This window comes from Penicillium hispanicum (genome assembly GCF_028827665.1).
Source record: "Penicillium hispanicum strain IBT 35686 chromosome Unknown utg000005l_segment0_segment0, whole genome shotgun sequence".
In the NCBI taxonomy this organism is placed as follows: domain Eukaryota; kingdom Fungi; phylum Ascomycota; class Eurotiomycetes; order Eurotiales; family Aspergillaceae; genus Penicillium; species Penicillium hispanicum.
The window spans coordinates 1,581,470-1,606,702 of NW_026623197.1; the positions used below are offsets into that span (position 1 = coordinate 1,581,470).

Below are 25,233 nucleotides of genomic sequence, written 5' to 3' on the forward strand. Positions count from 1 at the left end.
GCGATGGGGACCATGGGTCACCGTATTCTGGCACCGATGATAGCCTATCGTCGAGGTCTGGGGAAATTCCATTCCAGCTATCGATCATCACAATAGCCCGCCATGAGAAAAGACTGACACTTCTCACTAGAACTCCAGACAGCTCGGAACGCAAGGATATCCCAAACAAGGGCCATTGTGCAGCCACCCGAGCCCAAGAAGGTTCTAGCGCCAACGCCCACATGGCGGCGCCAATTGAGGCTTAAAATGAACACTGGCTCCAAGATCGCCAAGAGATGAACTGCAGTAGTCTATGACACGCAATGTTGGATATCTCGCAGCAGTTGGGAGCCCAGGAGATGGCTCATTATGTAGACAGCAGTTATACCCGTTCGTATAGATGGCACATGGATACACCATTCTGTGAACGACTACCGGGCGAGGTGACTATCTTGCATCCCACCAGCATTCCCAACATGCCTGGTCAGAAACTTAAATTCCCAGATGGAAAAGAAAAGCCAGTCGGTGCAGGAGCTACAGCTTGTGGGTTGACCTTGTCTTCTGTCTACCCTTCCATGTGCTCATTCAGATGATATACGGTTTTCTCGGGTGCTCGGGCTTTCGCACTTTTGACCCTGGAGGAGCAAGAGCTCGCTCTCAATACAGCTGTCACCTACAATCTACAAGCCTATGAGTACTTCAGATAGTGCAAGGCCTCGCACGATGATCTCACAATTTCGACCTTGGGCGCGAAATGCCAGATGAGAAACTGTCATCATAGAGCTGGGAAAGGTTGCGGAGCATCCTGTGAGTAAACAATCATGTTTACGACTATGTACCTTCAAATGCCCACAATACTTGAATAGATGGTCTGGGAAACCCCCCTCAAGCCGGATAGGGCTTTCCTCCAGGTTCAATGGTGCTGCGTATACAAGCTGACTACACGCAATCCCAAGACCGGAGAAGTGACGGTCATGGACGACGTTGAAGAAGTCCGAAAGGCTGTCTATAGCATGCAGAAGAAAATATTTGCAGCTGAGGACATCTATGCTCAGCGCTGGGGGGAAGGTGACTTGGTCATCTTCCATAACGGCGGAGTCATGCACAGCATCGCTGGTCAACTTGCCAAGTATAAAGAGGAAGAAGATAAGAGAATGCTTAGGCAATATACCATGACCAGTACAAGTGCACGAAAGCCATTCTGGAATTATGACGGTCTCAGTGACACGCGTTATGTCTTTGTTTGATTCCCATTCAGTTTACGAGGGAAATAAAGTCTTCCAATGCTGATTGAATCTCTGAGTGGGTATTTTGAAATGGCGCTTTTTGTCCTTCATAGTTGAGACCCTTGAAGGCTATTAAATATTCCGTTAAACCAAGCATCGAAGTCAATCTCCTCTTCATCCCAGGCTAGGTGCATTTCATCTGGTTCGGCTCTGATAACATCCTCGGGGCTGCAGCCTGACGTCTTGCTTGGTGTCCCCTCATCGGTATAGGGATTCATGGTTACTTTGCTCAATGTTGAAAAGTTGTTGAAAATCCGACTAAAATCATTCAGTGAGCCCTGTTTTCGCTTTGAAGTACCCGAGCTTGACTGTTCAGTGATGAATATCGCATCGATCAGGGCAACGCCACGCTGAGCGAGGATATCATACTGTCGAGCAGCAAGGCGGTCGCGAGCGGCGAGGACAGCCATTCTATACATTCCAACGTCTGGCTCCCTTGAATCTGCGCCGCTGGAATTTACTTCAAAGCATAAGATGACGGCTGCCGTAATAGCGAATGCTGTATGTGTCCATATAGAGAGATCGTCCGCTTTGACAATCGCTTCGTGTTCACGTAAAATGGTCATTGCAGCTGCAACACATGTCCGCCTTGAATGATTGTAGGTAGGTTCATGGAACGAGCGGAACAGGAACAGTCGATGGATCATGATGATCTTCTCGGCCGCTGTAATGGCCAGGCTCCGCCGGGCGATACTCAGCCATGGAACCAGGGCCTCTTTGTGTGCATCTGGACGCAGCAAGAACGAAGGGATATTCTTCACAACAGCTCGCATCCTTTGGTCCACGCGAAGAATATGCTCGTACTGTTCACGATGAGGCTTGCGTCTATTCATCGGCCCCAGTCCGTCGACTAAGCCTGGCATCAAAGCGGCCAGTGTTACGAGAACCCGAACATAGGTGCTAATTGTTGGTGTATCGTCGGGCATTGGTGCCAGGTCATGGTCGTCCGCGTTCATTGGACGGCTCGTTGAATAGTGCATCGGGGAGATACTGTACGTGTCGGTGAAAGGGATGGCAAAATGGTCCTGAATGACCATCTGACACCATACACGCCTCCCAACCTCTCGCTCCACTCTGTCTTCCCAGTCATCCGTCGTTTGGGTCACGTCCGTAGCGTGGTTCTTGATTTTATGCACGCCGAGGCATTCAGCAATCCGGACTGCAGCGTTGAAAAGGGTCGCATTCAACTGGCTGAGGCCGAGGTTATGAGCAACCTCCGTGGAGATCACAACTGCTTGTACCGAATAAATCGAGAGATCGTTCAGAAAATGAGAGCTATACAGGGTCTGAACCATGGCAGAAAACAGCTGTTGAACGGACTGCATAGTGTCAAGATCAACATCGATCAGATTCTTCAATCTCGCACTGTGCTGAATCGAGTTGACCGTACAACTCAGAACAGACAGGTAAAGAGCTATCCAAAGAGGGTGATCACATCTTCCAGTCTTCCAAAACAGCTCGCATTGTTCTAGAAATGTGGCTCTATGGAAGCAATTATGGTGCCAGGTCACGTAGTTGAGATGAAAATCAATGAGCTTTCGCGCATCGATAGGCTTTGGGATGCGGAGTAAGGACTCTAGAGTCGATCCTCGAAACTGGAAGGCCCCGCTGTTCATCGACAGTTGCTCTGGACTGTCCCTGCGGTATTGGCATCCGCATCTCCTGTGGGGGAAGCAACCTGCAGAATTTCGACCCCAAGCGAGATGCTCTATCGCCGTCAGCAGGGGTGGATCTGTATTTTCCACAGCCACCTCGGTCAGTCGATGGGGTATACTTTTCTCTTCGTGGCTTGTGGAGAATTCCGGGGGCTCTTGTCCCGAAGCACTACCGGTCTGGTCAGAGTCCCCAGAATGGCCAGTTTGAAGGCGAGATATCCGTTCCCTCAGTCTGAAAGTGATGTGAGGGAGCTTCTCCGTGGAAAATGAGTCCAGATCATCTAGGACCGATGCCAAAAATTGGATCTCAGATGCATGTTGCACTGTATTCCGTCGTAGCTGAACAATCTCCACCGAGCAATGAAGATTAAGTCGTCGGCATCTTGAGCATGGAATCTGCTTATCGCACTTTCTCTTCCGTTTCGTGCATTCTGGCCCATGTCAGCGACGGGTTCTGTTTAGAAACAGCGTGTTGGTCTACCTCGGCATGCTAGGGGCCGGCGCTGTGAGACGCGCAGAGCGGCCGCGGTATCCCCTTCTGTGGGCATTGCATCGGATCTGTGCTAGTGGAATGGGCCTTCTCGTTTCAGGAGTGCTGAAAATGTGTCATGAATTGTCATATGTGCATGAAGGACGAGTGCGGAGAGGCGGATGAGATGGGAAACTCGTCCGTTTCCTCGTTGATAAGCGATAACAGCAATACGTTGATTGGTCGCATCGTTCAGTGCAGAAAGGCAGTATGTACAAAGGAAACAGTTGGGGCTCTACACATTAATATTCCAATTTCCCTGAGTACTGTAGTCAGCTTCAAATCTGGGGAACTCCAGGTGTAATGAGTAGTAAGCATCGTTGGCCTGGCCTAAGTGACTACGGACTATTTGCATAAAGCTTAGAGAATGAGAGCCTGGGTCACGCGCAGAGTTACTTATTGCGACGATTTGGTATATTTATTAAACAAATATCTGATATTATCAACTAGTCCTGGCTCTGGGTTAAGGTAATCCGCAGAATATCGATTCATTCCTCTTATCGAGATCCGTTCAACTCTCACCGACATATACAAAGCCTCACATCAGCCCATCTGCGCCGTCTACCCGTCTTATCACTACTCCCTTGAATAGACTTGCCTCTTAAGTTTCCTACCGGGCAGCTCCCCAGACCTCTGATAACAGGCTGTCTATAGTGACTGTTAGACTTTCAAGACTGAGAATAGCTCTTTCGAGCAGAATTCTCTGCTCAGGTTACTACGCTATGGTGTTTATTCAACTCTTACCATAAGGAGGGGAGAGGATAGCAAAGAATGGTGGAGAATCAAATCCATAGACAAGATAAATCAATGAATTGATAAATACACGTAGCTTCTTTATATTGGGGGTATTTAGGAATCTATATCCATAGATACCCTCTCATCCCTCTCATCCCTCTCATCAACTACCCGCTTTATTTCACTACCAAACTTCCCAACAATATAGTTGCATAAATCTCACCGTTGACGCCCTTCTCGTCTACCTTGTGTACAAAGATCCCACTATTAGGGCTGAAGGCAAGCCTACAAAATATTGTGGAATACCATGCAGATACGGCTCTTATTTTTGATTGGGAAGACGGCGACACTAGCGACAAAAGACTCCAGCAGCCTAGCTAATCTCTTCCAAGATATTTTCAGAAGCTCTACGGATTACCTGTTACTGCCAAATACAGACGGTATGCCTGGGTCCTTGGTCAAAGAAGCCTTTAATAAAACAATCAAAAAGCATCTTGCGACTCAAGGCGGCAGCCACACACTCTCAATGTTCGCCTATATTGGACCACTTCACTCATGAATTCTAAATATATGGTTCGGTCGCATGTCTCTGTTGACAGACACATCTAGCTATACGCGTAGCTGTATATGTAGCTGCTCGTGGTACAGACGATAACAAGTAGCGGTCGAAAAGGGGGTGAACCTTTTGGCTCGATGAGTCTGCAACCAAGGGATCCTGAAGCCCGTATGGTCTGAAAGTGATAGCGGGTGTCTATCGATCTTGGGACTCTGGCTATCCCCGGATTCAATGTGATTTCCCATAGCCTCAATCGAAGCGCTTCCGGTCCATTAGAGGACGGCCAAGCCAGATCGACCTCAGACCGACCTTTCCTCTGGCGCGACCTCGTTGAAACCAGCAGGGAAGAAGCCGACTCCACAATGCCAATCGGTGAAGGCCCGACATGCCCAATCACTTGAAATGGCATAGACGGCGGACATGCTTCCCTCGAAGGTCTACCCCGTCAGAAGAGAGTGACCAAACGTGTGGAAAGATGACAACGAATCCGCTTGAGGCAATTCCACGCGTGCAGCGATACCGGCTGGGAGTCACGTCGGTGGTCTTCCCCTTCACCCTCAATTCTCACTCTCACCGTTCTTCTAGAACGACTTTGTTCCTGAAAAACCGGGCCGATCGCAGCCGGCGATTGCGCCAATCATCGTGGCGCCTGCAACACCGGCAGCCGGGCCGGTTGGCGATGTGATTGGGCGAGATCGCCGACGAGGGGGTGAAAGTGCGAGGGCGATCTATAAAGGCAGATGCGGCTTGATACTCCCCGGTTGGGCGATAAGATGGTGGTGGGATAGGATCATGATTGACTGAGCGAAGCATATATCTTCGCTGGCGTCACGGGGAGCTTTCTTCCTCTCGCACCCCACTCCTTATCTTTTTTTTCTCCCCTACACTGCTTCACCGGCCTGCAAAATCCGCTCAGCCTGCTCCGATCCACCGTGAGTTGTCTCGCCAGACGGCACTGCCCCGCGTTGGGTTTGCTTTATCTAATCGCAATTCACAGAATCCCTCGTGCTGGGCGGATTGTATATCTACACGTCTTGTCGCCGGTATCTCAGCTCACAACCCCGCCCCCATCACTTGACTGCCCATCGGTCCCTGGACTGGATGAGGAGAGCGGTGTCTTTCTAGGATTCAGTATAGAATGGCCAACGTGACGCAAGATCTACAAGAGAAGCCCCTACCGCTGGGGATTCAACGAAGCCGGAGCCGGCTCGGAGAACTTCTGGCGGCCGACACGCTCGTTGCTGCAGGTTCAGCAACGCTTATAACACCCGCCGTGATGATCTTTGACAGGTGAGTCGACACGCTGCACAGACTGGGAATCACTGTAAGAAGAAGCGACTCATCCTTTCTACAGACTCGTCGTGGAAAAGTCCTTCTACAATCAGCCTCTCCTTCCAGCATTTCGCAAGCATTTATGGTTCTCCATCACACAGCCCGCGACCTTCTTGACATCACGACCCAGTCTCCTGGTCTGGTCGCTTTATACTGCCACATTCGCGACGGCCAACATGTCCGAAACTCTTTTGAATAAGGTCTATCCCGCCATTGACCATGCCATCGCCGGCATGACAACATTCGCATCCACCTTCGTGGTCAACTCCTCCGTGGGCATCTGGAAGGACGTCAAGTTCGCACAGATGTTTGGACACAATCGTACCGCTCCTCCAGCCTCTTCTACCCCTTCCACCTCTTCTACTGCACAGCCCAAGTCCGACACCCCGCCACCCAAGACCGCTCGCTCCATCGGCCGCACCAGAATCCCCTTGGCCACCTACTCTGCCTTCCTTCTCCGCGACGGATTGACCATCTTCGGGTCCTTTAGTCTCCCCGCCATGGTCTCTGCCACCATCCCCGACTCCATTGCCTCGCAGGAATATCTCAAGATCCTGATCGCCCAACTCGCCATCCCGGCATCCATTCAGCTCGTCAGCACCCCGATCCACCTATTCGGCCTAGATCTTTATAATCGACCGCAGGCAATGCCGACCAAAGATCGCATCTCCCGCATCAGTCGCGACTGGATTGGCGCGTCCCTCCTCCGTATGTGTCGGATCATCCCCGCGTTTGGAATCGGAGGCTTCGTCAACACGGAAGGACGGCTGTATCTACACGAGCAGCTGGATGAACGGCGGGCCCCGTCATGAGCTACGCTTTTTCACATATACACATATACACATATACACACCTATACATATCAACTATAGATCAATATACCCTCTTCCTTTTTTTTTTTCTTACTTGCATTTTTGGATTGTGGGAGACCTTATCGTTTATCAACACAACCGAGACCGGCCCGGTCGAAGCAGACGCGCTTAGCCTCGGCGTGGGTCGGACATCCACTGTATAGTTCTACGCACTGGACGCAAAATGGATTTCTGGGGTTTATTGCGATGCCATGCATTATCGTCTAATGTCTCTGCTTTATTCTAGTCTCATTGCCCAGGCGCGATCTATGTTTCAACTGTCCCTGTTACGGAGACGTTAGAAGGTATATAACAAGCACCGCAAGATCAACCCATAGTAAAAATGGACGGTAGGCACGACATTTGACTACGCCTATCGACGCGATCGAAGGTGGTATGGTATGAGCAGACAATAAACATACATAGTCGAGAATACCGCGGCGAATTTAGACAATCTCTACTCAGATTAAACGTGTCTGCCGCAGGATTTCCCCGCAGGCAACAGCAGAGCCTCGCGTGGCGATTGACTCAGACTCAGACTCAGCCTCAGCGTCTTCGCATCGAGCTTTCAACACGAGATAAATGCACCGTTTTGTTCGTGTTCGAACTAACCAAGTCATACGCAGGAAGTTAACCACCATGGCTTCAAATATCTCAGACTCCTTGCTACGAGGCCCACCCCGGGGCGCTACAGTCCACCGCATCGACTTTGAGAAGACATCACCGCCCATCCCGTCCTTTAAAGACAGGTTCGCTGCCGTGATTGACGACTTCATGACCGAGGCCGAATGCAAAGACCTTCTCCGACTCGCAGAAGAATCCATCAATCCTCCCATCCCCGATGCCGACGCCGACCCGTCGCGCACCCACACCTCAGCGTGGGAACGGGCCATGATCAACGTGGGCGGCGGCAGGCAGGTCATGTCGGTCGACACGCGCAAGAGCGGTCGAATCATCCTCGACTCGGGCGAGATCGCGCAGCGACTGCTCGACCGCCTGATGCCCTTTCTGCGCGACTTCCACATCGACGTCGTCAAGAACCAGCCGCTTGTGACGGGTCTCGGTCCCGCTCGGCGCGGCGAGAGTTTCCATATCTCCCAGCTGAATGAGCGCCTGCGATTCCTGCGCTACGACGGCGGGGATTATTTTCGGCCGCACTGGGATGGGTGCTATGTCACGCCCGACGGGAAAGAGAGGTCGCTCTTTACGATTCATCTGTATCTGAACGGGGATGGCGAGCAGGATCTGGCCGAGTTACTTCCGGAGATCGAGCGTGCCGAGAAGAAACATGGGCTCTTTGCGAAGAATGGGGAGGTGGATTTGATGGAGATCGCGACGGAGGAGGCCGAGCCCAGCACCCCTGCGCCTGCTTCGGCCCTGGAGTCGCTCAGATCGCAAGGGAAGCTTCTCGGGGGCGCGACTTCGTTTACTGACGGGTATAGCGCGAAAGAGGCTGTGCGCGTCTTTCCCAGGACGGGGTCGGTGCTCCTCTTCCAGCAACGGAACCTGATGCATGCTGGTGACGATGTCTTTCGCGGTGTCAAGTATACCATGCGAACCGATGTCATGTACACCAATGATTCAAGCTGAGCTGGTTCGGGGGAGGATGCAGATGATCGGATTGATAATTGTTGGGAGCTCGGCGCGCGAAATGCCCGAGCTGAAGTGCGTTGACGTCATCACACTCCGAGATGCCAGCAACAAAGATTCGAAAGAGATTTCCACTGTATATAACAATCGCTGAACCCCTGCGAGTCCTGTCGCATCCAAAAATCAAGCTGGCCCCCTCTCATCTCCAACATCACCATGTCCTCAACCAATAATGTCGCCTTTACGGCCCCGATCAATCCACCGGGCGAAACCCCCCTCCCACGCAGCCAAATCTGGGCTGGTCTTCTCTTGAAGATTCGCTCTGCCGAAACCTTTGTCGCGGCAGCTATCCAATCCACCGACGTGCTGAGCGAGTCCGTGGACGCCGCCACGGGCAACGCCGTCACGGTTCGCGAGGTCCTCTTTCGCGAAAGCCAAAAGAAAGTCAAGGAGGTCGTGACGGCATTTCCCGATTGCCGGGTGGAATTTGCGCAGCCAGATGGGAGCCGAATCAGCAATGTGGTTAGCGAAGGTGCAGGCGGCGACCTCTACATGACTTATATCTTCGAGTGGAGGCATCCCGGGGTCTCGCAGGAGGAACTGGCAGCACTGCTGGAGAAAGAGAGGCGGATGAGCCAGATGGCAGTGGAAGGGACGATCAGAGTGTTGCGCGAACTGGCTGCCCAGAACAAGCTCTAGAGAATCCATGAGAGAACAGGCCAAGTCAACAAGAAGATTGCATTCTCGCTGAGTTCCTCGTAACATCGCTCGATTGCTGTGGTTGCAAATATCCTTTGTTTTGACATGCTTGACAGGCCTCTGTAGCGTTTGAGAGATATCTTCAGCTCCAGCTTCACCAATGCCTCCAATTTCTGGGAGACTTGTCGGCAGCGCTTTTATCTCACTCCATCCTCCTCCGTTAGTATCTCTATCTAGCATACAGAGCGAGAATACACACTCGGTGATTGTTTGAGGATCACATTACTCATGACACATCGTCAGACTATAGGCACCGAGATGGTGCCCTCCGATACTTGCACTGCCGTGCCGGTCAACACGACCTGCTCGATCTTCTTGCCGTTGTCCAGGGTGACATTGACTCCAATGTCACTGCGTCGGCCCATCTCAACCCCCTGCACTACATGGTACCGATGCTCCTGTCCCGCCTGACCCTCGGTCAGAGTGAGATACGCAGCCAGGCCGCTGGCCGAACTTCCCGTCGCCGGATCTTCCAGGGAGCCCAGCATCATGCGGGTTCGGATGACCTTCTGGCCCATCACGCTGTCGTCCACGTCCCGCACGAAGAAGTACACGCAGATCAGACCGTTTCTCCAGCCTTCGTCGAGGTAGTCGCTCTTCTCGGACGGGACCAGCTCCCCGCCGCTGGCGGTCGTGATGGTCGCCAGGGCTTCCAGGGAAGGCAGTTCGATAAACACCTGGCTCATGCCATTCACGATCGAGAACAAGGGGAAGGACACGTCCGCCTTCGGGAAGAAAGGTGCCGCGGTGGGGTGCAGGCGCAGCAGCTCCTTGAGGCTGAACCGGTTGGCGTGGATGCGAGTGTTGTGCGCGATCTGCGCTGCGACGAACTGGGTGGCCGGGTCTTGGATTGAGATGGGGATCTCCCCAGACTTGGTCACCAGGGTGTTGACGCCTGCGGTGGCGGCGTCGGGGGCATGGCAGAGGAACCATGTTGCGGCGCCGATGGTTGGGTGTCCCGCGAACGGAATCTCGCATTCAATGGTGAAGATGTCGATGGTGCGCTTGGCCTGGTCGCTGGCAGGGTACACGAAGATGGTCTCGGACAGATTGAACTCCTTGGTGATGATGTGTTTCTGGGTCTGGGACAACGCCTCCGATGTGCGTTCGGGCAGGAAGACCACAGCCAGCTGGTTGCCCGAAAACGGCTGCGACGTGAAGACATCCAGCGTGACGAATCTAAGTTGAGTCATCGTGGGCTTTGATGCAGCGTCTCGAACTCCTTCCCGATGACACTCGCCCCAGAATCCACGACTGCCAGACTTCGTCTTATACACTGCGCGCTAGGATTGACTCACTGTGGTGGGTCTCTGTACCAAAACCTCCCGCTTATCATCGGCAAGTCCAACCTCCTCGGGAATGGACAAGTCCCATATGACGTGTGGGTTCTTAATAACTAACTACCTAGGTAGTTTACTACAGCACGATGAAATCCTGCGTGTCCACGCTAGCTTCCCCACGGCTTCATCACAGAAGTCCATGCTCGCCAGTCACTTCGATCGGGGAGGTCCCTGGCTAGCAGGTTGAGTGAGAAACTTTGGTCTGAGTCGGGAGATGGTGTAAGACCACCACTGTAATGACATTGAGCTAGGAGTTCCCTTTCCTGGGTCCCCTTCATCCCTGTATTCACCATAGGGGACTGCTGAGATTACACGGGATCAACCCGTCGACCGCTGCAATGAGCGCCGATAATCCTCCATCTGGTGCAAAGCTCGGGTGCAGATGCATAGCGAAATCCCAAATCCCGGGGTCTTCTCGATTGGCGTCAAACGGCGCATTGGATATCACCCATGCCCCATCGTCGTGACGAGGTCACCCAATATGACAGTCATATGTGCTGCAGAAGTATTTCGTCGGTTGGAACGCGGAATGCCCGTAGGCAGCTCATCCCGATGAGAGGGAGCAATAAACTGCGGCTGGACATCATCTGGTAGCGGGCGTGAAAGCTGCAAAAGGATCCACGAGTGTAGCGGCAAATGCTGCAATGGCACAGATGCACCTTCAACGGAAGAAACTCGTTCGGGATGGCGATAGGAAAACGGACGCTATGGCAATGACACTCAGCTGTCGGCGTCTTGATATTCGAGGTAATGATGAAACTACATGCATCAAGATGATCATCCTTTGATGGATCAGAAGGCGGGAAAGCTGTCTTTCTTCTGTCGACGATTCAGTGCACAGGCCGGCATTCAAACATCTTCCTATGCATCACAGTATGATACACCGAGGCTCGTATTCTCAGAATTGCATACTGCCTTGGCACGCATGGAGCCAAACCCAGTGCGTGTTGGAATACGAGTTAAACGAGTCAATTCCATCACATGGATTGTCTAGCCAATGGGCCATATCCTCCATTCGTGGGATCTCTATGGAAATAACGCCTCCACCGAGATTGGTTTCTGGTGAAAGCAAAGAGCCCGGATGCAAAAAGACTATCAAGAGCCGGCTCCCTGGCTGAAATCATAAGCATTGCCAAATGCTCTGTTGAGGTACTGTGCATCGATCGCATCTTTGGAAGCCCACTCCACGGGAATTTCTAAGGACTGCTCCTTTTCAATCACTTCTTTCAAATCGTCCACAAGTTGCAACTTCATAGGGTTTCGATACCACGGTGCAAAGTGAACTGCAAAGTTCTCTTATCAGCCTGGGCTCTTCAAGGGTAGTCACAAAGAACAACTTACTCATTGCCAGCATCACGCGCACGGTATCAGTCTGGTTGCCAATACCAGCGTGCCACAGGCGTAGATCCCGGATGACGATGGAGCCTTTGGGAACCGTTGGTTGGCATGGAGGTCGGATAGCTCGGCGCTTGTTCAATTTCTCCGATTTGATACGGCCACTGGCTCGTTCACCGTGCAGACCTTCTTGGAAATGCAGGTTAGTGTCTTGGTGTGTTCCCAGCCAAATCTCTGTGGAGCCATTTTCGGGGGTCATCGTGATCAACGGCACATTGACCACGTATGCAAATGGGTGGTCTGGATGTTGAAAGTCTGCGTCGGAGTGCACTGGCTGGGAAACAGCTGGGCTTTCTGCTGTCGGGGGCATCGCCGTATTTCCTGAACAAAAAGTCCACTTGGGGCGTGGCCCCAGTGCAGTCGATGTGATTTGAATGGAAATGGAATCTATCGACCCTCTCAGTACAAGGTTCATCAGAGGAGTAGCAATGTGCTCCTTACTCAGGAATATCTGCGACTCGAAGTGCTCGCGCATTGGAGGAGGATCTTGCTGAAGGTTGTTTGGGGTGTAGTTGAAGGGACTGTTTTCTTTTCGCGCATACAATTTGTATGCATCCTTCACCATTTTCGAGTTCAGCCGATCAAGCATCTCGTGAGGAATGACGTCGTTTACAACGACGAGACCGTCTCGGTGCAAGCTTCGGATGGCGACTTCGAGGTTTTCGGAGGCCAGGCGTCCATTCGCGATCTCATTCTTTGTCGGAGTTATGGTGATAGGGTGGCTCTGCATGATTTTCAAAGATCGAGTTGACATGGCAGACCTCGAAAAGATCGCCGTTCGCCAGCAAGGGAAGAATAGTCTCCCTGGAAGCATCGTGAGCGTGTCGTACTGGGAATGACTGCAGAATGGTTGAGGTGGGAGCGGACGAAGACTTCAGGAAGGCAAAATCGCAGGCCGGTTTATAACCACTGCACCATTCTACCCGACTCGGTCTGCATGTTCCATGTCTCTGCCTCTATTTCTTTTTCTCATATATGCCATCACTCGTAAATGGGAATATAGGGTTTCATTTGTCGCTTTTCGCCTTTCGCTCTTGGTGGCCAACTACCGCAACCACCTGGCTACACATCCAGTCTTAAAGTACCCACGATCCATTAGAATAATTCACTATTTCTGATTGCTATCCCGGAATCCGCGGCTTAGGCGCCTTGGCCCATCTCGTCGTCAAGCGCTTCTCGCCACTCTGCCCGTTACTCCACCGAATCTCGCTTTCGTTCAACTGCACAGCAACGGCCACGGATCATTGGAATTGGTCGTACGCGTTAACGGGCTGCAGTATGCAAATTTGCCAAAAAGGAAGGTAATAACTCCATTCAGGGTCGGCAAAGCGAAGAGCAATGCCTCGTACCTGTTAAACCGTGAGTCAATTCAAATGGCCTCGTTTTACCACCTGCAAAGTATGCAGATTCCGCTGCGCATCACTAGTAATTTCCAAGACCTATCATCCAACGGAGGAGTTCTTGCAGCGATTTGTCTGCTGCGCTTGTATAAGATCATCTCACGTTGGTGTCTCGATTACTCTCACTACAGTGGTGATCATCAGCTAAATCTCGTTCGAGAGAATCTGAGTTCCCAAAGTCATCTTCAAGGCTGTCACTCCTTTTTGGCCGACCATCCCATCAAACTACAGTCTGACTCGGGCTTAGTCCGCGCTGCCTTTTGGGCCTACCTGAGAGAAGACATCACAGTGGCTCTAGTTGAACGGCGGAAACTCATGATTGAGCTGCCCGATGTATCTATTAACAGACCTTGTATTTGATGCCGACCACGCGAACTACGTGACCGTCCTGCTACGACAGGCCATTAACCATTGTTTTGGCAATAATTCAAATCCCCCCCCCCCCCCCCCAGCCTTTCGACGTGGACTTTACTGGAAGATAGTTTAGTCAAATGGAAGGCTCATCTTCCGACTTCGTTCACGCCGATCCGATAGACAATGGCAAAGCATTTCCGTTTATAGGAACTCTGCACGGCTGGCATGCTGAGTGAAGTCCTTCTAGTAAGACTGGCTCTGTATGTCTGGCTGACTCTGAGAAAGCGGCAGCTTGGCAATACTACCAGACAGCAGTGATTGTGCATCTCTTAGCCAGACCTACATGGCAAGGGAGTCCTACAATGAACAATATAAGGTATATCACAAGTCTAACCCGAGATCTCGAACATCGCGCCGCTGGGATATGTGAATTCGCTCTATCGAGTGAATTCCCCGCCGTCTGGGTCAATGCCTTTTGGCCCTATAGCTTTCTGTATGCTCCCATGAAACTCCGCTCTCCAGACTTGTCGTTCATATATCACAGGTGGCCGATGGCGTCGAGGTAATCGACGGTGTGCGGGATTGGGGTGCTCGAACTGGGTGGCCCGTCCCAGTTATCATTCGATCCCTAGAGACAGATTGCAATGACGGGGCAGTGTAAAAATAGAAGAGGATAATTCTTTACCAATATGAGCATTTAAACTAGGTATTCTTCATGTTACAGCCTTATCCGCTTCCAAATGCCGAACGCCTCATCATGGTCATCAAACGTGTCATCCGCGCTTTCTACTCGGAATCACTATCGATCACGAACCCTCCACGCATACGCCGACGGGATGACACCACGGGTGCGTCTTCCTCGTCCTCGTCCATATTCACATGGTTATCAGGTACCGATGGTTTTTGCTGTCGGTCCCGACGGAAAGCAAGATCATCGTCAAAATCAAGATCGTCCTCTGCGGATGTGAGAGGGGTATCCTCGTCCTCTTGAGCACCATGGTTAGTCGACACCTCCTGCTGGGAACGAGGAGAGTGTGCCTCCAGTTCTGCCATGAGAATATCATCATCGCCATCACTGCCCGTATCGCTGCCGGCAGATCCAGACCCGCGTCGACGTCGCTTCGGTTGCGTAGAGATGCCCTCGTCACTCTTGCGCTTGCGCACGCTTGCTTTCTTGCCTCTGGCAGTGGCTTTCTCGATTGACCCTATCAGAAGCGCTTTCTTGACATTGTCCGCTTGGGCCTTGCGCCGCTCTTCTTCTAGGCGGAAGAATTCTTGGTCTCCTTCTTCATCACTTTCCTCGTCGCTAGCATGGATGAAAAGATCACTCTTGATCTTCTTTTGTCGAGCCAGTGCATTTGAGAGACGCGCGTCTCGTCGGGCCTCCAGGGTTTCGTCGTCCACGGGGTCTTTCTCGGAATCAGTATTCCTTCTCTTCTTGCGTTTCTTCTTCAACTCATCCAACGCATTAGACTTCGACCGGGGATTAGGTGGAAAGAGAGGGCCATCAGGAACAGTGTCTTCTCCCTCAGAATCCGAGCCAAAGTCCACGTCAAGCGTCCCTCGGATGGTGTTATCTCGAGCACTGCCGGTTTCCTTGCGTCGAAGGAACTGCCGGGGATCTTCGGCGCTGCCCTCGGGAACTGGGTTCAGAAGCGATTTGTTGACTGCCGAAATACTTTCTCGGAGGTCCTTTGATGTCAGACCTGCCGGAACAATCCAAGAGGCACCAGGCACATCTTCTACTCCGAGTCGTTCAAATCCAACCACGTTCATAAGAAGACGGAGCTTCGCATTCAAGAACATAGCATTCTGGCAGGATTCATCACGGGCTTTCACATCTGCAACGGGGTTAGATCCGTGTGCCGCCAATTTGACAATTAGATCTTCAGGGTACATACAAATCAGGGGGTTGGAAGCACTAGCAGCCTCCGGGTCCTCTGCTCGGCGGGCTTCGTCTTGAGCTTCCCACGACTCCCTCTCTGAAGCAGCTGAGCTCAAAATGTCGACAACCCATTTCACGAGATCTGCTCGTCCATCGAGAGCAAGGGCTGCAGCAACAATTCCCAATTTGGCTTCGGGTGTTGTCGCGTCTTTAGAAGTAATTTCCAACTCTGCTGGTGCACGTTTGGCTGTCGACATAGTTTGCCGTTCGTGTCCAAACTCAAGGTAGAAGACTGTTGAATTCATTTTGCTGAAGAGTAATTCGGTTATAAGAGCGGGGCGTTGCTCGAGCTTCTTGACCAGTCGTCGAATGATCTGGCGAACAAGCTCCTCCCATTCTTTGAAAATTGGCTTCTTGGAATCCATAGCACCTGGGCCCTTGATCATCCGGTGGAAAAGATTGATGATATCCAGGCGAAAGAGTAGAACAGTCATCTCATGTTTGAACGCAATGCGGTAAAAATAGCGATGGGCTCGCTTCAGCTGCTCCGAGTTCAACTCGCGATAGAACTCGGTGAAAGCGACAAAGGTGTCGACGCAGCTCTGATTGCAGAATTTCGCTGCAAATCGCTTGAAGTCAAAGGCTCTTTCTTTAACTGCCTGCGCAGCATCGACCAAATCCTCATCTTCGGAGTTTGGTTCCTCATTCTCCGCCCCATCTTGGGCGACGGTCTGCTCAGCTTTCTTCTTATTGTGTCTGGCTTTGCGCCGAGACCGGATTTGCATGTCAGCGTTCTCTTTAGAGTAGCGCTCTAGCATCCGCAAGAACACGTGCGAAAGTTCTGTGGCAGCATCCAAGTAGCCGAAGCCTTGGTCCTTGTATCCACGCACAATCGCAATAATTCGGTCATGAGTCGTCTCTTCGTAGAAAATTCGATTTTGGATGTTTTCGGCGATCTCCTGATCATCTTCCATCGGGGAAACGGCCATTTCCTGTACGGTCAACAGAATCTGGGTGAAGCAACGCATCTGAGCCGTTAGATCATCCCATTCCTTGTTGTCCAGGCTATTCTGCATAGCTCGGTTCAAGGATACAAAAGTCTCCTGGTTCAAAACACCAGCGACGAGGCCGTAGCTATCAGGTTCGGCATCTTTTGTTTGTTTGCCCTTCTCCGCGCGCTGGGCTGCTTGGCGACTTCGGCGAGTACGTTCGGCTTCAAGGAACCAGCTAACTGTGTAAAAGAATTGACGGGTGTTGATATCCAGAATCCGCTCCGCCTCGCGCTCAATCGCCTTTCGAACGTGAGTGAAAAGAGGATTGAACCCAGAATCCAAGAACTCTTCCACAAAAGTCCTTAGATTTTTGGATGCCGATGGCGTAAGAGGGGCTGGCATATTGAAGTTGTTGTTTTGGACAACATCTTCTTTTTTGCGGCGAGGTCGAGGTTTGTTCCACTTTTTGCTCTGGTCCATTTTGTGAAGAGTGGTTTGGTCATCCCGCAAAACATCTTGTCCCGATACGGTAGACACCTTTGCATCATCTCGCTTGACCCAAATCATCGTACCAAATCTACCATGTCGAGTAGGCGCATTTTTCGCATATTCCCGTCGTACCAAGGATTCCTGGCGCAGGAGGTCGCCGAGCTCGTCTGTCCGCTTGACCTTTTGCTGATCCTCGTCCATGAACATTTTATCCACGTTAACGCCCTTGACAAGATGAAAGAGGATCTCGAGCAAGACCACATCCTGCAAGTTGAAATCATCGCCAACGTTGGAGCACATGGTGAGAATGAGAGCGAAAGCGTCTTGCTCCTGAAAAGCATCAATGGTAGCCGACCTGGACGTCTCTTCTTCGTCACCTTCGGCCGCAAGTCGTGAATTCGTGGATATGATCGTAATGTTTCGTAGAAAGTACAGCATCAGCTTGAGGATTCCTTCCTCTCGTGATTCGCGTTCGGAACGAGGAATCGCCATGCTAGGAAGGGCGATGCGGATAATGGCGCGCAGGAGATTCGAACCGCCATATTTCAGGACACCGCGTTTGTACTGAACCTGAACTTGTTGAATATACGGAGTGTGTCGGTGATGGTTGACCGTCATCTGGCTATGGAACTCGACTGGCCAGGTCAAAGGCACAAGAAGTTCCACTGCTCAAGTTAGTTTCTCCCGGCATATACCAGCGAGCAATCAATCCCCGACCCAGAACCTACAGCATGCAAGTGCAATCCGTGTCATATGTTTGCTCTTTTGTCCATTGGCCCACCAAACTGAGAGAATCGGAAGGAGATCGCCGTTCACCAGATTCGCTTCCCCAAGGCATCGCGCCACGTCCATTCGGTTGTTCTTCTCGTCGTAAAGTTTCAACCACCGTTTGATATCCCGCAGACATGCCAGGGCATCGTCGCCCAGCATATAGCGGTCAGCATCTTCGCCATTGAAACCTCCCAGCTAGAAAACAGTCGCGTCAGTTGGAGATATACAACAAGGTCGGGGGAGAGCACCTACTGCGGTGACCAAGCTGTACACATAGCCACGCACATCCGGGTCGATGACCTGGACATCGTGACCCAGAGCGACCGCCTCCTGCTCCATAATGGGATGGTGGGTTTGGGTGCTGAAGTCTGGCACTCAAATGTAACTCGAACGGGAAACGCGTCTCGGACGCGTCTGCCTCGGCGATTCGGAGAAACTGAAAGCGCCGCCGGAGCCGAAGATAGCCGATGACGTTGGACCGACACGTGAAGATGTATAGCCCAACTTCCTCTTCTCAATCGTTTCTCTCCTCTCCCGTCTGCAGGGCAATTATTCTCTCGGTTGCACCAATGTTTGCCTCCTCGTTCCGTTCACTCTCTCACAATGGCCGTGTGGTGGCCCGTAGCTTCAGCTGTTCCGCAGCTACAAGCGTAGCCGAGGTCAAATCGCTGGGTGTGATCGGTGCCGGCCAAATGGTCAGTTGCCCATGGTCTATCTGATTTCAGGGTGTCTAATAGATTATAGGGCTTAGGAATTGCTCTTGTCGCTGCACAGAAGGCCCAGGTTCCTGTAGCCTTGATTGACAGCTCACAGGCCTCGCTGGATAAGGGTCTCAAGTTCGCCGGTAATTAAAAGCACCCCTTCTCGCTTGCATTAGCCTTCTTCGTCCCCGGTCCGCCCCTTGGCATCATTTCACTAATACTACGACTGTCACTAGACAAGCTCCTCGAAAAGGATGTTTCTAAACAGCGCATCACCCGGGAAGCTGCAGATGCGGCCCGCGGGCTCCTCTCGCCGAGTCTAAAGATGGATGACCTCTCTTCAGTAGACTTTGTCATTGAAGCAGTGCCCGAGATCCCTGACCTTAAACAGTCGATATTCTCCCAACTTGCTCAAATTGCGCCCAAACACGCCATCTTGGCGACCAATACATCGTCCATCTCCATCACCAAGATTGCCGCAGCCACTAGCACAGACCCAACGGATCTGCAAGCCCCGTCACGAGTGATCTCAACCCACTTCATGAACCCTGTGCCCATTCAGAAGGGCGTGGAGATTATCCGAGGTCTGCAGACATCTCAGGAGACCATGGAAACGGCAATTGCCTTTGTGCAGCGGATGGGGAAAGTCGCCTCTGTTTCTGCCGACTCGCCCGGTTTCTTGGCCAACCGTATCCTCATGCCTTACATCAACGAGGCCATCATTTGTCTGGAAACTGGAGTCGGTGGCCGCGAAGACATCGACAACATTATGAAGACTGGAACCAACGTCCCCATGGGCCCATTGACTTTGGCTGACTTTATCGGACTGGACACTTGCCTAGCAATTATGAATGTCCTTCACCAAGAGACTGGCGACAGCAAGTACAGGCCTGCTGGCCTTTTGCGCCGCATGGTGGATGCTGGCTGGTTGGGCAAGAAGTCCAACAGAGGTTTCTACGAGTACTAATCGCCGTCATCACCTCCATGATTTTCACAGTCAGCGCCATCGTTCCATAACGCTATTTATCATGAATGCTATAATTGTAGATGATCGATTGACATATCGCAGTTGTCTGTGTGAAATATTTTTGCGAAGGACGTTTCAAAAACCCAATAATATTCTCCCACTCGTAAATCACGAATGTCACATATGAGTCCGAGAGAATCAAAAGTCGCCCATGCCCGGCCTTCCAATGATTGCTTAGATCCCTCTCAATCTCCTACTGTGAGCGCCTGCCGCATGTTCTGCTGCCGCTGAATCGCTAAAGACAGCCGTTGCTCCTCCAAAACCTCGGCTTCCACTATCTCGGCCTGTTCCATTGCCGCAATTACGGTTGTGACATCAAGATCACCATCTTGTGGCTGAGCAACATTTTCGGCGGCCTCCGTAGTTCCTCTGCAGCTGCATCCCGGATATCGACGGCCACAGTTATAACTATCTCAGTAAGAAGTCGTTCATCACAAAGCGAAGATTGGAAGATAGAACACCTACCAGAAGTCTGCAGAGCAGGTACAGTGAATATGCGAGCATCCACCATTCTTCTCAACTAGGGCATGACAGTTATAGCACCGCTGCCAACGGTGACGCCGCGCCACATCTAGCAATTCCCCCAGTCTTGGATCCTCCAGACATTCTCGGTCCTCGTGGGCAACGTCGCGACAGTTTAGGCAAATATGGGTGCGGCAACGAGAACACTTTGGCTTGGATCGGGTTTCCAAATATCGGGGAGAGATCCATTCGCCACAATTGAGCTGTGGGCAATACCATCTCTCTGTTGGGGGTACTGCATGTTCGTCGATTCGCGACGTATAAATCTTCTTTGTTCGAGAGTCCATCGTAGCCGCAACTCGCTTGGCTGGTATCTCCTGTGAGCAACATCGAACCGGGAACATCTCCATGTTCTTCAACGCTAAACACCCCATCTTGTTGAGGCAGCGGTAGCAGTATCTGTGCTCACACGGTGCCGTTATTAGCTTCGAAACTTGAATCTGCTTGAAGCATCCAACGCATTGTCTGTAGGTCGTCAATGATCACATTATGTCTATGTGGCCAGTATACCGTACTCTTTGTCGGGCAGTACTTTCCTGAGAGCTCTCTTCAGCATCTCCCCGAATTTCATATGGCTCTGTGTCTGCGTGTGTTTTGAGCCAGTGCTAGAGTCTGGCTTCGAAGTCGAGGAACTCTCTGCGTTGTTGATAACTGGCTGTTCTTTGGCCGTTGACTCCATACTGTTGACTCCGTAATTTGACACCAACGGAGGGCAGGGATAGGTGAGGATCTTCATTGCTGGGTTCTTCCCTCTGGATCGACACTTTCCCGTCTAAGAATGCTTTAGAGACAGATGGAATGCGCTATATGTGTCAGGTATCGGAATTGGCCAGCTTGGTGTGTGGAGTTGCAGTAAACGTGATATCGCAGTGTGACAATCAGATAGCAACGGTCTATTGATCCACTGCTGGTGGCAGATTGGGCGCTCTTATACAACAATTCCCACTTGCATAAGTCAAAGGTATTAGCGACTTCAATCCGAGGGTGACAGCTGACAAGAGGGATACATCAATTCGAATCTAGCTACATGGGTACGTTACTCTAGAATGACCCTTTCATCCCGCTCTAGCTAAAAGTTAGGAAATTGACAACCACGTATCTATCTAGGCGGCTGTGGTTATACTTCTCAACGTGCACGACATGCAGCTTCTTTATCGGACCAGGCGATCCATGGTTGCAGGCTAGGCAGTAAAACGATTTTTTTAAGAATTGGGAATGAGGACGAGTCAAGACTGCGTCATGCAAGAGCACGACAATAATGTAGAAGAGACTTCTTTTTTTGGACGGTGGTTCCGTTGAAGCTCGCAACTATGACCAGGGAAAGACACAAGGTAGACCAGGGTACAACAAGGGCCAGGTCGAGCGTGACTTGTCAGGTCCCGACCAACCCAGATCCCAACTTCCCTAGTCGATCCTGGATAGGAGTTCAACTTCATCACGACCGTCATACAGCAATCACTGAAATCACAAGGGTATCACTAAGTTATCAAGCATCTCCAGTTCAATAAAAACCCCCAACTCCTCTTGAATGCCTGCGCCTTCGGGTCCAGTGGTTCTGTTGGCAAATGATACTCACTCACGCCGTGCCGGCAAATCTTCGTCCGGTCCATCCAGACCCATATTCTTGATATTCCTGGCGAGAAATAGCCACCTTGTTCAGTTCCTCTCGATTCTTGGCAAGGCGAGCTCCTCCAGCCCATGCTGAGCGAATAGGGCTTTTCCAGTGCGCGTCAGCATGTATAATAAGACTGCAGCGTCCAGGTAGGATAACTTACTCTTGAGCCCGACGTACTCTCACAACGCAGTCGGCCGAAGCGATCTGTCGAAGTTCCGTTTCACTAGAGCTCTGGTCAGGATATGAACCCGTAGATGATCGTCAGAAAACCTACAGTCTCTCCATGAACCCTGGGATCAAAGCGTTGCCGCCCACGACCAGCACGTTTGCCAGAAAGGCAGCATGCAGTCCAGGAGGCAAAACGGACAAGCTTTGCATGATCATGTCAGGGATTCCAGCTTGTCTCATACCAATGTCTCCCGGGGTGAACAAGAGCTCAGGGACTGTAAATCGCTCGTTGCCCAAAACTAGTACATCCTCGGACAGCACTTCAGCGCTGAGACCAGACAGGGCTCCCTTCTTCTTTTTGGCATGCATCATAGGGTCATGCGGTCGCATAAACCCTTTCTTTCCTGCGTTCGGATCAGGGAGCACGTAGTCCACCACCACACCTTCAGCCTCGCGCCTGCGGTTGGCCTTCCAGGTTCTCTCCATATCATCCGTGAAATTGTTGCTCACAAAGCAGGCTGCTTCTTTAACTTCATTCATAATATATGTCTCGTCGACCATGTTGTATTGCCTCATCGACACGATTTCTTTGAGATAGTTCGTGAGAAACTTCCCTCCAACGTCAAGGCGCCGGATCGCTCGCTGTAAGGTCTGTCCCTTGTAAACGGGGGTGACTGTAGTATGAGAGTAGCCGGAGTCGACAACGAGGAGGCAATCCTTGGGCAAAATATCAGTGTCCGGTTTCCCGGCGAGCGGGTCTCCGAATAGACTGTGTAATTCATTCCAGGCATTAAGTGTTGGTCCTGAGTTTAACACAGCAAGTATGAGCATAGGTTGGAAGAGCCATGAGAAATGAGGCCAAGAACGTGTCTTCTCTTACCCAGGCACCTCACATATCCTCCAAATCCCCATTCTTCCATGACCATTTCATCTGTGTTGCGCTGTAACACCGGCATAGCATTTGGTGCCTCAGTAAGCACCAATGTCGTCTCCTCCGGTGCAGTAATCCTAGTATTTTTGTTTCGCGCAGTTGCCTTATCTTCGAAGAAAGACTGCTCCCAAATCTCCTTCTCGGCTTCCCAATTCACGATATATCCCTTCTCCACTGGGCGCCGAAACATCGCCTCGTTCCAGTCCGTGACGTGAGTTGAAAGCTGCGCGCCTATCACGGTCCGATTATCGCGGGTTTTGACGAGCGTGTTCGGTATGGATGAGCACAAGGACAAAGCTTCTTCGGAAGACGAGGCGTCCGGAGCCCAGCCCGCTTTCATCGTATACGCGCCATTGTCGAGCACGAAGGTCTTATCGGGAATATGCCGGGCCGGTACATCTGGAGAATTTGCTGCAGCCTTTGCAGCAGTACGGGCCTTTGTCGTTCCCATTCTCGTGGATGCTGGAGACTTGATCAAGAACGACAACAGCAAAGCTCCAGCGTCGCGATGTTTGTCGCGTTTGCAGCCTATCTAGTTTTCTGCCGTGCTCCACCGTTCACTTCATTGATCATGACGCGCGATGGATTTGACCGAGCTTCCTTGAATTTTTTTAATTTCTCTAAAAGAACCCAAGGTTGTGGGGTTGGTCTTTTTTTATACTGTCCATGTTTATGGAATCAGAAAGCGATCGTCTCAATATCGTCACAGAGTCTCGGTCTGGGTTGGTGGACTTACAGTTGGAATATAGTTCCCTACATTAGACTGATAAAAGTGATGTTCGTAAAGAACGACCGATTCACGAGCCACATGTAGCATATACCTGAAACTTCCCAGCACAAGATTTTCTGGATTTCATCCAATAATGATCCCGAAGGGGCAGATCGCGATCAATAACCATTTTCTATAGGTTGGCATCTATGCCCTCAGCGTAGTTTAATGGCAATAGTCGATACATTACTCATGGAACCCTTGAGGAGATATATGACACGGAGCTGCGCACCGTGAGAGAATTTCAGAATGCGTTTATCTCATTAAAATATGACCATGGGAATTAACGTACAGCCAGGTAGGCCAACAAGACCGTCCACACATAGCCCCGCAGAACCCTAACCAGCCCCGCGGTCAGTGAGATCCGCCGCGCCGCCAAAATTTCTCCCAGCATCTCCAACGATCAACTGCACCAACCCACCAGCAGCGGCTCAAACCTGCCGCTCAAAATGTCGAAACAACTTTCTACAGTTCTCTCAACAACTCTCGCTCTCCTGGAACAATTCCAAGGCACCCTCATCGCATCCTCTGCCCCCAACGCCGCCGAGTCATCCAACGATGCCAAAGCCTTGCCCCTCCTAGCAACCTCCTCCAGCGCTCTCAAAGCCCAGGTCACCAAGCTGTCGCTGCTGGCAATCACAACTCCATTCACGCACTCTGCCGTGAGCAATGTGCTCCGCGCCTGTAATGATTCAGTCCTCCCCTCGCTTGTGACTGCCGCTCTCCTCGTCACCCCAGCCGGATACACAAAGGCGTTCCACTCCGAAGTTCTGATGCTGGCCCGAACAGCTTTGACTGAATTCTCTACTCTCACGCAAGAGGTCAAGAACGTCCATGAGAAGAAAGAGCAGGCGAAGAAGGACGGCCCCAACAAGAAAGAAGACGAATTGGTCAAGGCAGAGAAAGATGCCGTCACTCTAGCCACCGGTCGTGTCTGGGATGCATGCGATGCTGTTGCCGATGTCGCGAATAAAGGGGTTGTGGGCTTTGTCATGCGCCGCGTTGAGGAATGGAGGGATCTTGTTCGGGATGCAGTGGAAGAAATTGAAGATTGGGACCCAGAAGAGGAAGAGGATGATTTCTTTGATGACATCATGGGTGATGAGAAGGATGCCGACGATGATCATAAGGAGGACGACTCGGAAGAAAACGATTCGGAGATAGCAGCTGCCTTGAAAGAACAGAAGAAAGCCACACTTCGCTTCCTCAAGCCTGTTGCTCAAATCTACCCGACCATTATCAGCTATCGGTTGAAAAATACCGGAGAGGTGCCGCTGTCTTCGGTGTCTGGCGTGGCCCGGTTGGAGTCGTTGATGTCCAATCTGCAGAACATACCCGAGCAGGTCGATGAAGCAGCCGGGGCGCTTTATGAGGACAATGTGAGCAAATCAGCCAAGTTTTTGAAGAAGACGCAAAAGAGCGCTACACAGGCTGTTCACTCAGTCGCCTTACTCTGGGACACGGCCGATGGAGAACAAAAACCAGAGGACAAATTTACGATTTGGTCGAAGACATGGCTCAAGGTGATGGATGAAGTCAGCAAGTCGATCAATGCCGAGCCAAATGAGTAGATAGGAAATTATGACTGGAAATCTAAAAAGA

At 51.4% G+C, this 25,233-nt stretch overlaps 12 protein-coding genes across 12 annotated transcripts; 7 read left to right on the forward strand and 5 right to left on the reverse strand.

Moving 5' to 3' along the window:
• Nucleotides 1–455: 455 nt before the first annotated feature.
• N7459_006058 (uncharacterized protein) lies at nucleotides 456–1,226 on the forward strand (the record flags this gene model as incomplete). The annotated part of the gene is made up of 3 exons (XM_056945242.1): nucleotides 456–522; nucleotides 761–786; nucleotides 846–1,226. Exon 3 carries the CDS (start codon nucleotides 846–848, stop codon nucleotides 1,224–1,226), a length of 381 nt encoding a protein of 126 aa, XP_056799577.1. The 5' UTR covers nucleotides 456–522; nucleotides 761–786.
• An 86-nt stretch (nucleotides 1,227–1,312) lies between these two features.
• Nucleotides 1,313–3,468, reverse strand: N7459_006059 (uncharacterized protein; the record flags this gene model as incomplete). Its single annotated transcript, XM_056945243.1, has 2 exons — nucleotides 1,313–3,351; nucleotides 3,402–3,468. The coding sequence occupies 2 exons, from the start codon at nucleotides 3,466–3,468 to the stop codon at nucleotides 1,313–1,315; spliced, it is 2,106 nt and encodes a 701-aa protein (XP_056799578.1).
• Nucleotides 3,469–5,878: 2,410 nt separating this feature from the next.
• On the forward strand, nucleotides 5,879–6,884 carry N7459_006060 (uncharacterized protein; the record flags this gene model as incomplete). The annotated part of the gene is made up of 2 exons (XM_056945244.1): nucleotides 5,879–6,030; nucleotides 6,095–6,884. 2 exons carry the CDS (start codon nucleotides 5,879–5,881, stop codon nucleotides 6,882–6,884), a joined length of 942 nt encoding a protein of 313 aa, XP_056799579.1.
• Nucleotides 6,885–7,562: 678 nt separating this feature from the next.
• N7459_006061 (uncharacterized protein) lies at nucleotides 7,563–8,513 on the forward strand (the record flags this gene model as incomplete). The annotated part of the gene is made up of 1 exon (XM_056945245.1): nucleotides 7,563–8,513. One exon carries the CDS (start codon nucleotides 7,563–7,565, stop codon nucleotides 8,511–8,513), a length of 951 nt encoding a protein of 316 aa, XP_056799580.1.
• A 216-nt stretch (nucleotides 8,514–8,729) lies between these two features.
• Nucleotides 8,730–9,212, forward strand: N7459_006062 (SRPBCC family protein; the record flags this gene model as incomplete). The annotated part of the gene is made up of 1 exon (XM_056945246.1): nucleotides 8,730–9,212. The coding sequence occupies one exon, from the start codon at nucleotides 8,730–8,732 to the stop codon at nucleotides 9,210–9,212; it is 483 nt and encodes a 160-aa protein (XP_056799581.1).
• A 299-nt stretch (nucleotides 9,213–9,511) lies between these two features.
• N7459_006063 (PhzF family phenazine biosynthesis protein) lies at nucleotides 9,512–10,465 on the reverse strand (the record flags this gene model as incomplete). Its single annotated transcript, XM_056945247.1, has 1 exon — nucleotides 9,512–10,465. One exon carries the CDS (start codon nucleotides 10,463–10,465, stop codon nucleotides 9,512–9,514), a length of 954 nt encoding a protein of 317 aa, XP_056799582.1.
• A 1,242-nt stretch (nucleotides 10,466–11,707) lies between these two features.
• Nucleotides 11,708–12,737, reverse strand: N7459_006064 (phytanoyl-CoA dioxygenase family protein; the record flags this gene model as incomplete). The annotated part of the gene is made up of 2 exons (XM_056945248.1): nucleotides 11,708–11,895; nucleotides 11,954–12,737. 2 exons carry the CDS (start codon nucleotides 12,735–12,737, stop codon nucleotides 11,708–11,710), a joined length of 972 nt encoding a protein of 323 aa, XP_056799583.1.
• A 588-nt stretch (nucleotides 12,738–13,325) lies between these two features.
• Nucleotides 13,326–14,327, forward strand: N7459_006065 (uncharacterized protein; the record flags this gene model as incomplete). Its single annotated transcript, XM_056945249.1, is given in 3 exon segments — nucleotides 13,326–13,740; nucleotides 13,890–13,993; nucleotides 14,009–14,327. 3 exon segments carry the CDS (start codon nucleotides 13,381–13,383, stop codon nucleotides 14,325–14,327), a joined length of 783 nt encoding a protein of 260 aa, XP_056799584.1. The 5' UTR covers nucleotides 13,326–13,380.
• A 220-nt stretch (nucleotides 14,328–14,547) lies between these two features.
• On the reverse strand, nucleotides 14,548–18,237 carry tof1 (putative DNA repair protein (Tof1); the record flags this gene model as incomplete). Its single annotated transcript, XM_056945250.1, has 3 exons — nucleotides 14,548–17,792; nucleotides 17,856–18,093; nucleotides 18,151–18,237. 3 exons carry the CDS (start codon nucleotides 18,235–18,237, stop codon nucleotides 14,548–14,550), a joined length of 3,570 nt encoding a protein of 1,189 aa, XP_056799585.1.
• Nucleotides 18,238–18,467: 230 nt separating this feature from the next.
• On the forward strand, nucleotides 18,468–19,566 carry N7459_006067 (3-hydroxyacyl-CoA dehydrogenase family protein; the record flags this gene model as incomplete). The annotated part of the gene is made up of 3 exons (XM_056945251.1): nucleotides 18,468–18,593; nucleotides 18,643–18,742; nucleotides 18,836–19,566. The coding sequence occupies 3 exons, from the start codon at nucleotides 18,468–18,470 to the stop codon at nucleotides 19,564–19,566; spliced, it is 957 nt and encodes a 318-aa protein (XP_056799586.1).
• Nucleotides 19,567–21,730: 2,164 nt separating this feature from the next.
• Nucleotides 21,731–23,313, reverse strand: arp6 (actin family protein; the record flags this gene model as incomplete). The annotated part of the gene is made up of 4 exons (XM_056945252.1): nucleotides 21,731–21,863; nucleotides 21,924–21,986; nucleotides 22,038–22,734; nucleotides 22,812–23,313. Coding segments are annotated over 4 exons (1,395 nt in total), but the record flags the coding sequence as incomplete, so codon positions are not given.
• Nucleotides 23,314–24,080: 767 nt separating this feature from the next.
• Nucleotides 24,081–25,202, forward strand: N7459_006069 (uncharacterized protein; the record flags this gene model as incomplete). The annotated part of the gene is made up of 1 exon (XM_056945253.1): nucleotides 24,081–25,202. One exon carries the CDS (start codon nucleotides 24,081–24,083, stop codon nucleotides 25,200–25,202), a length of 1,122 nt encoding a protein of 373 aa, XP_056799588.1.
• Between the last annotated feature and the right edge of the window lie 31 nt (nucleotides 25,203–25,233).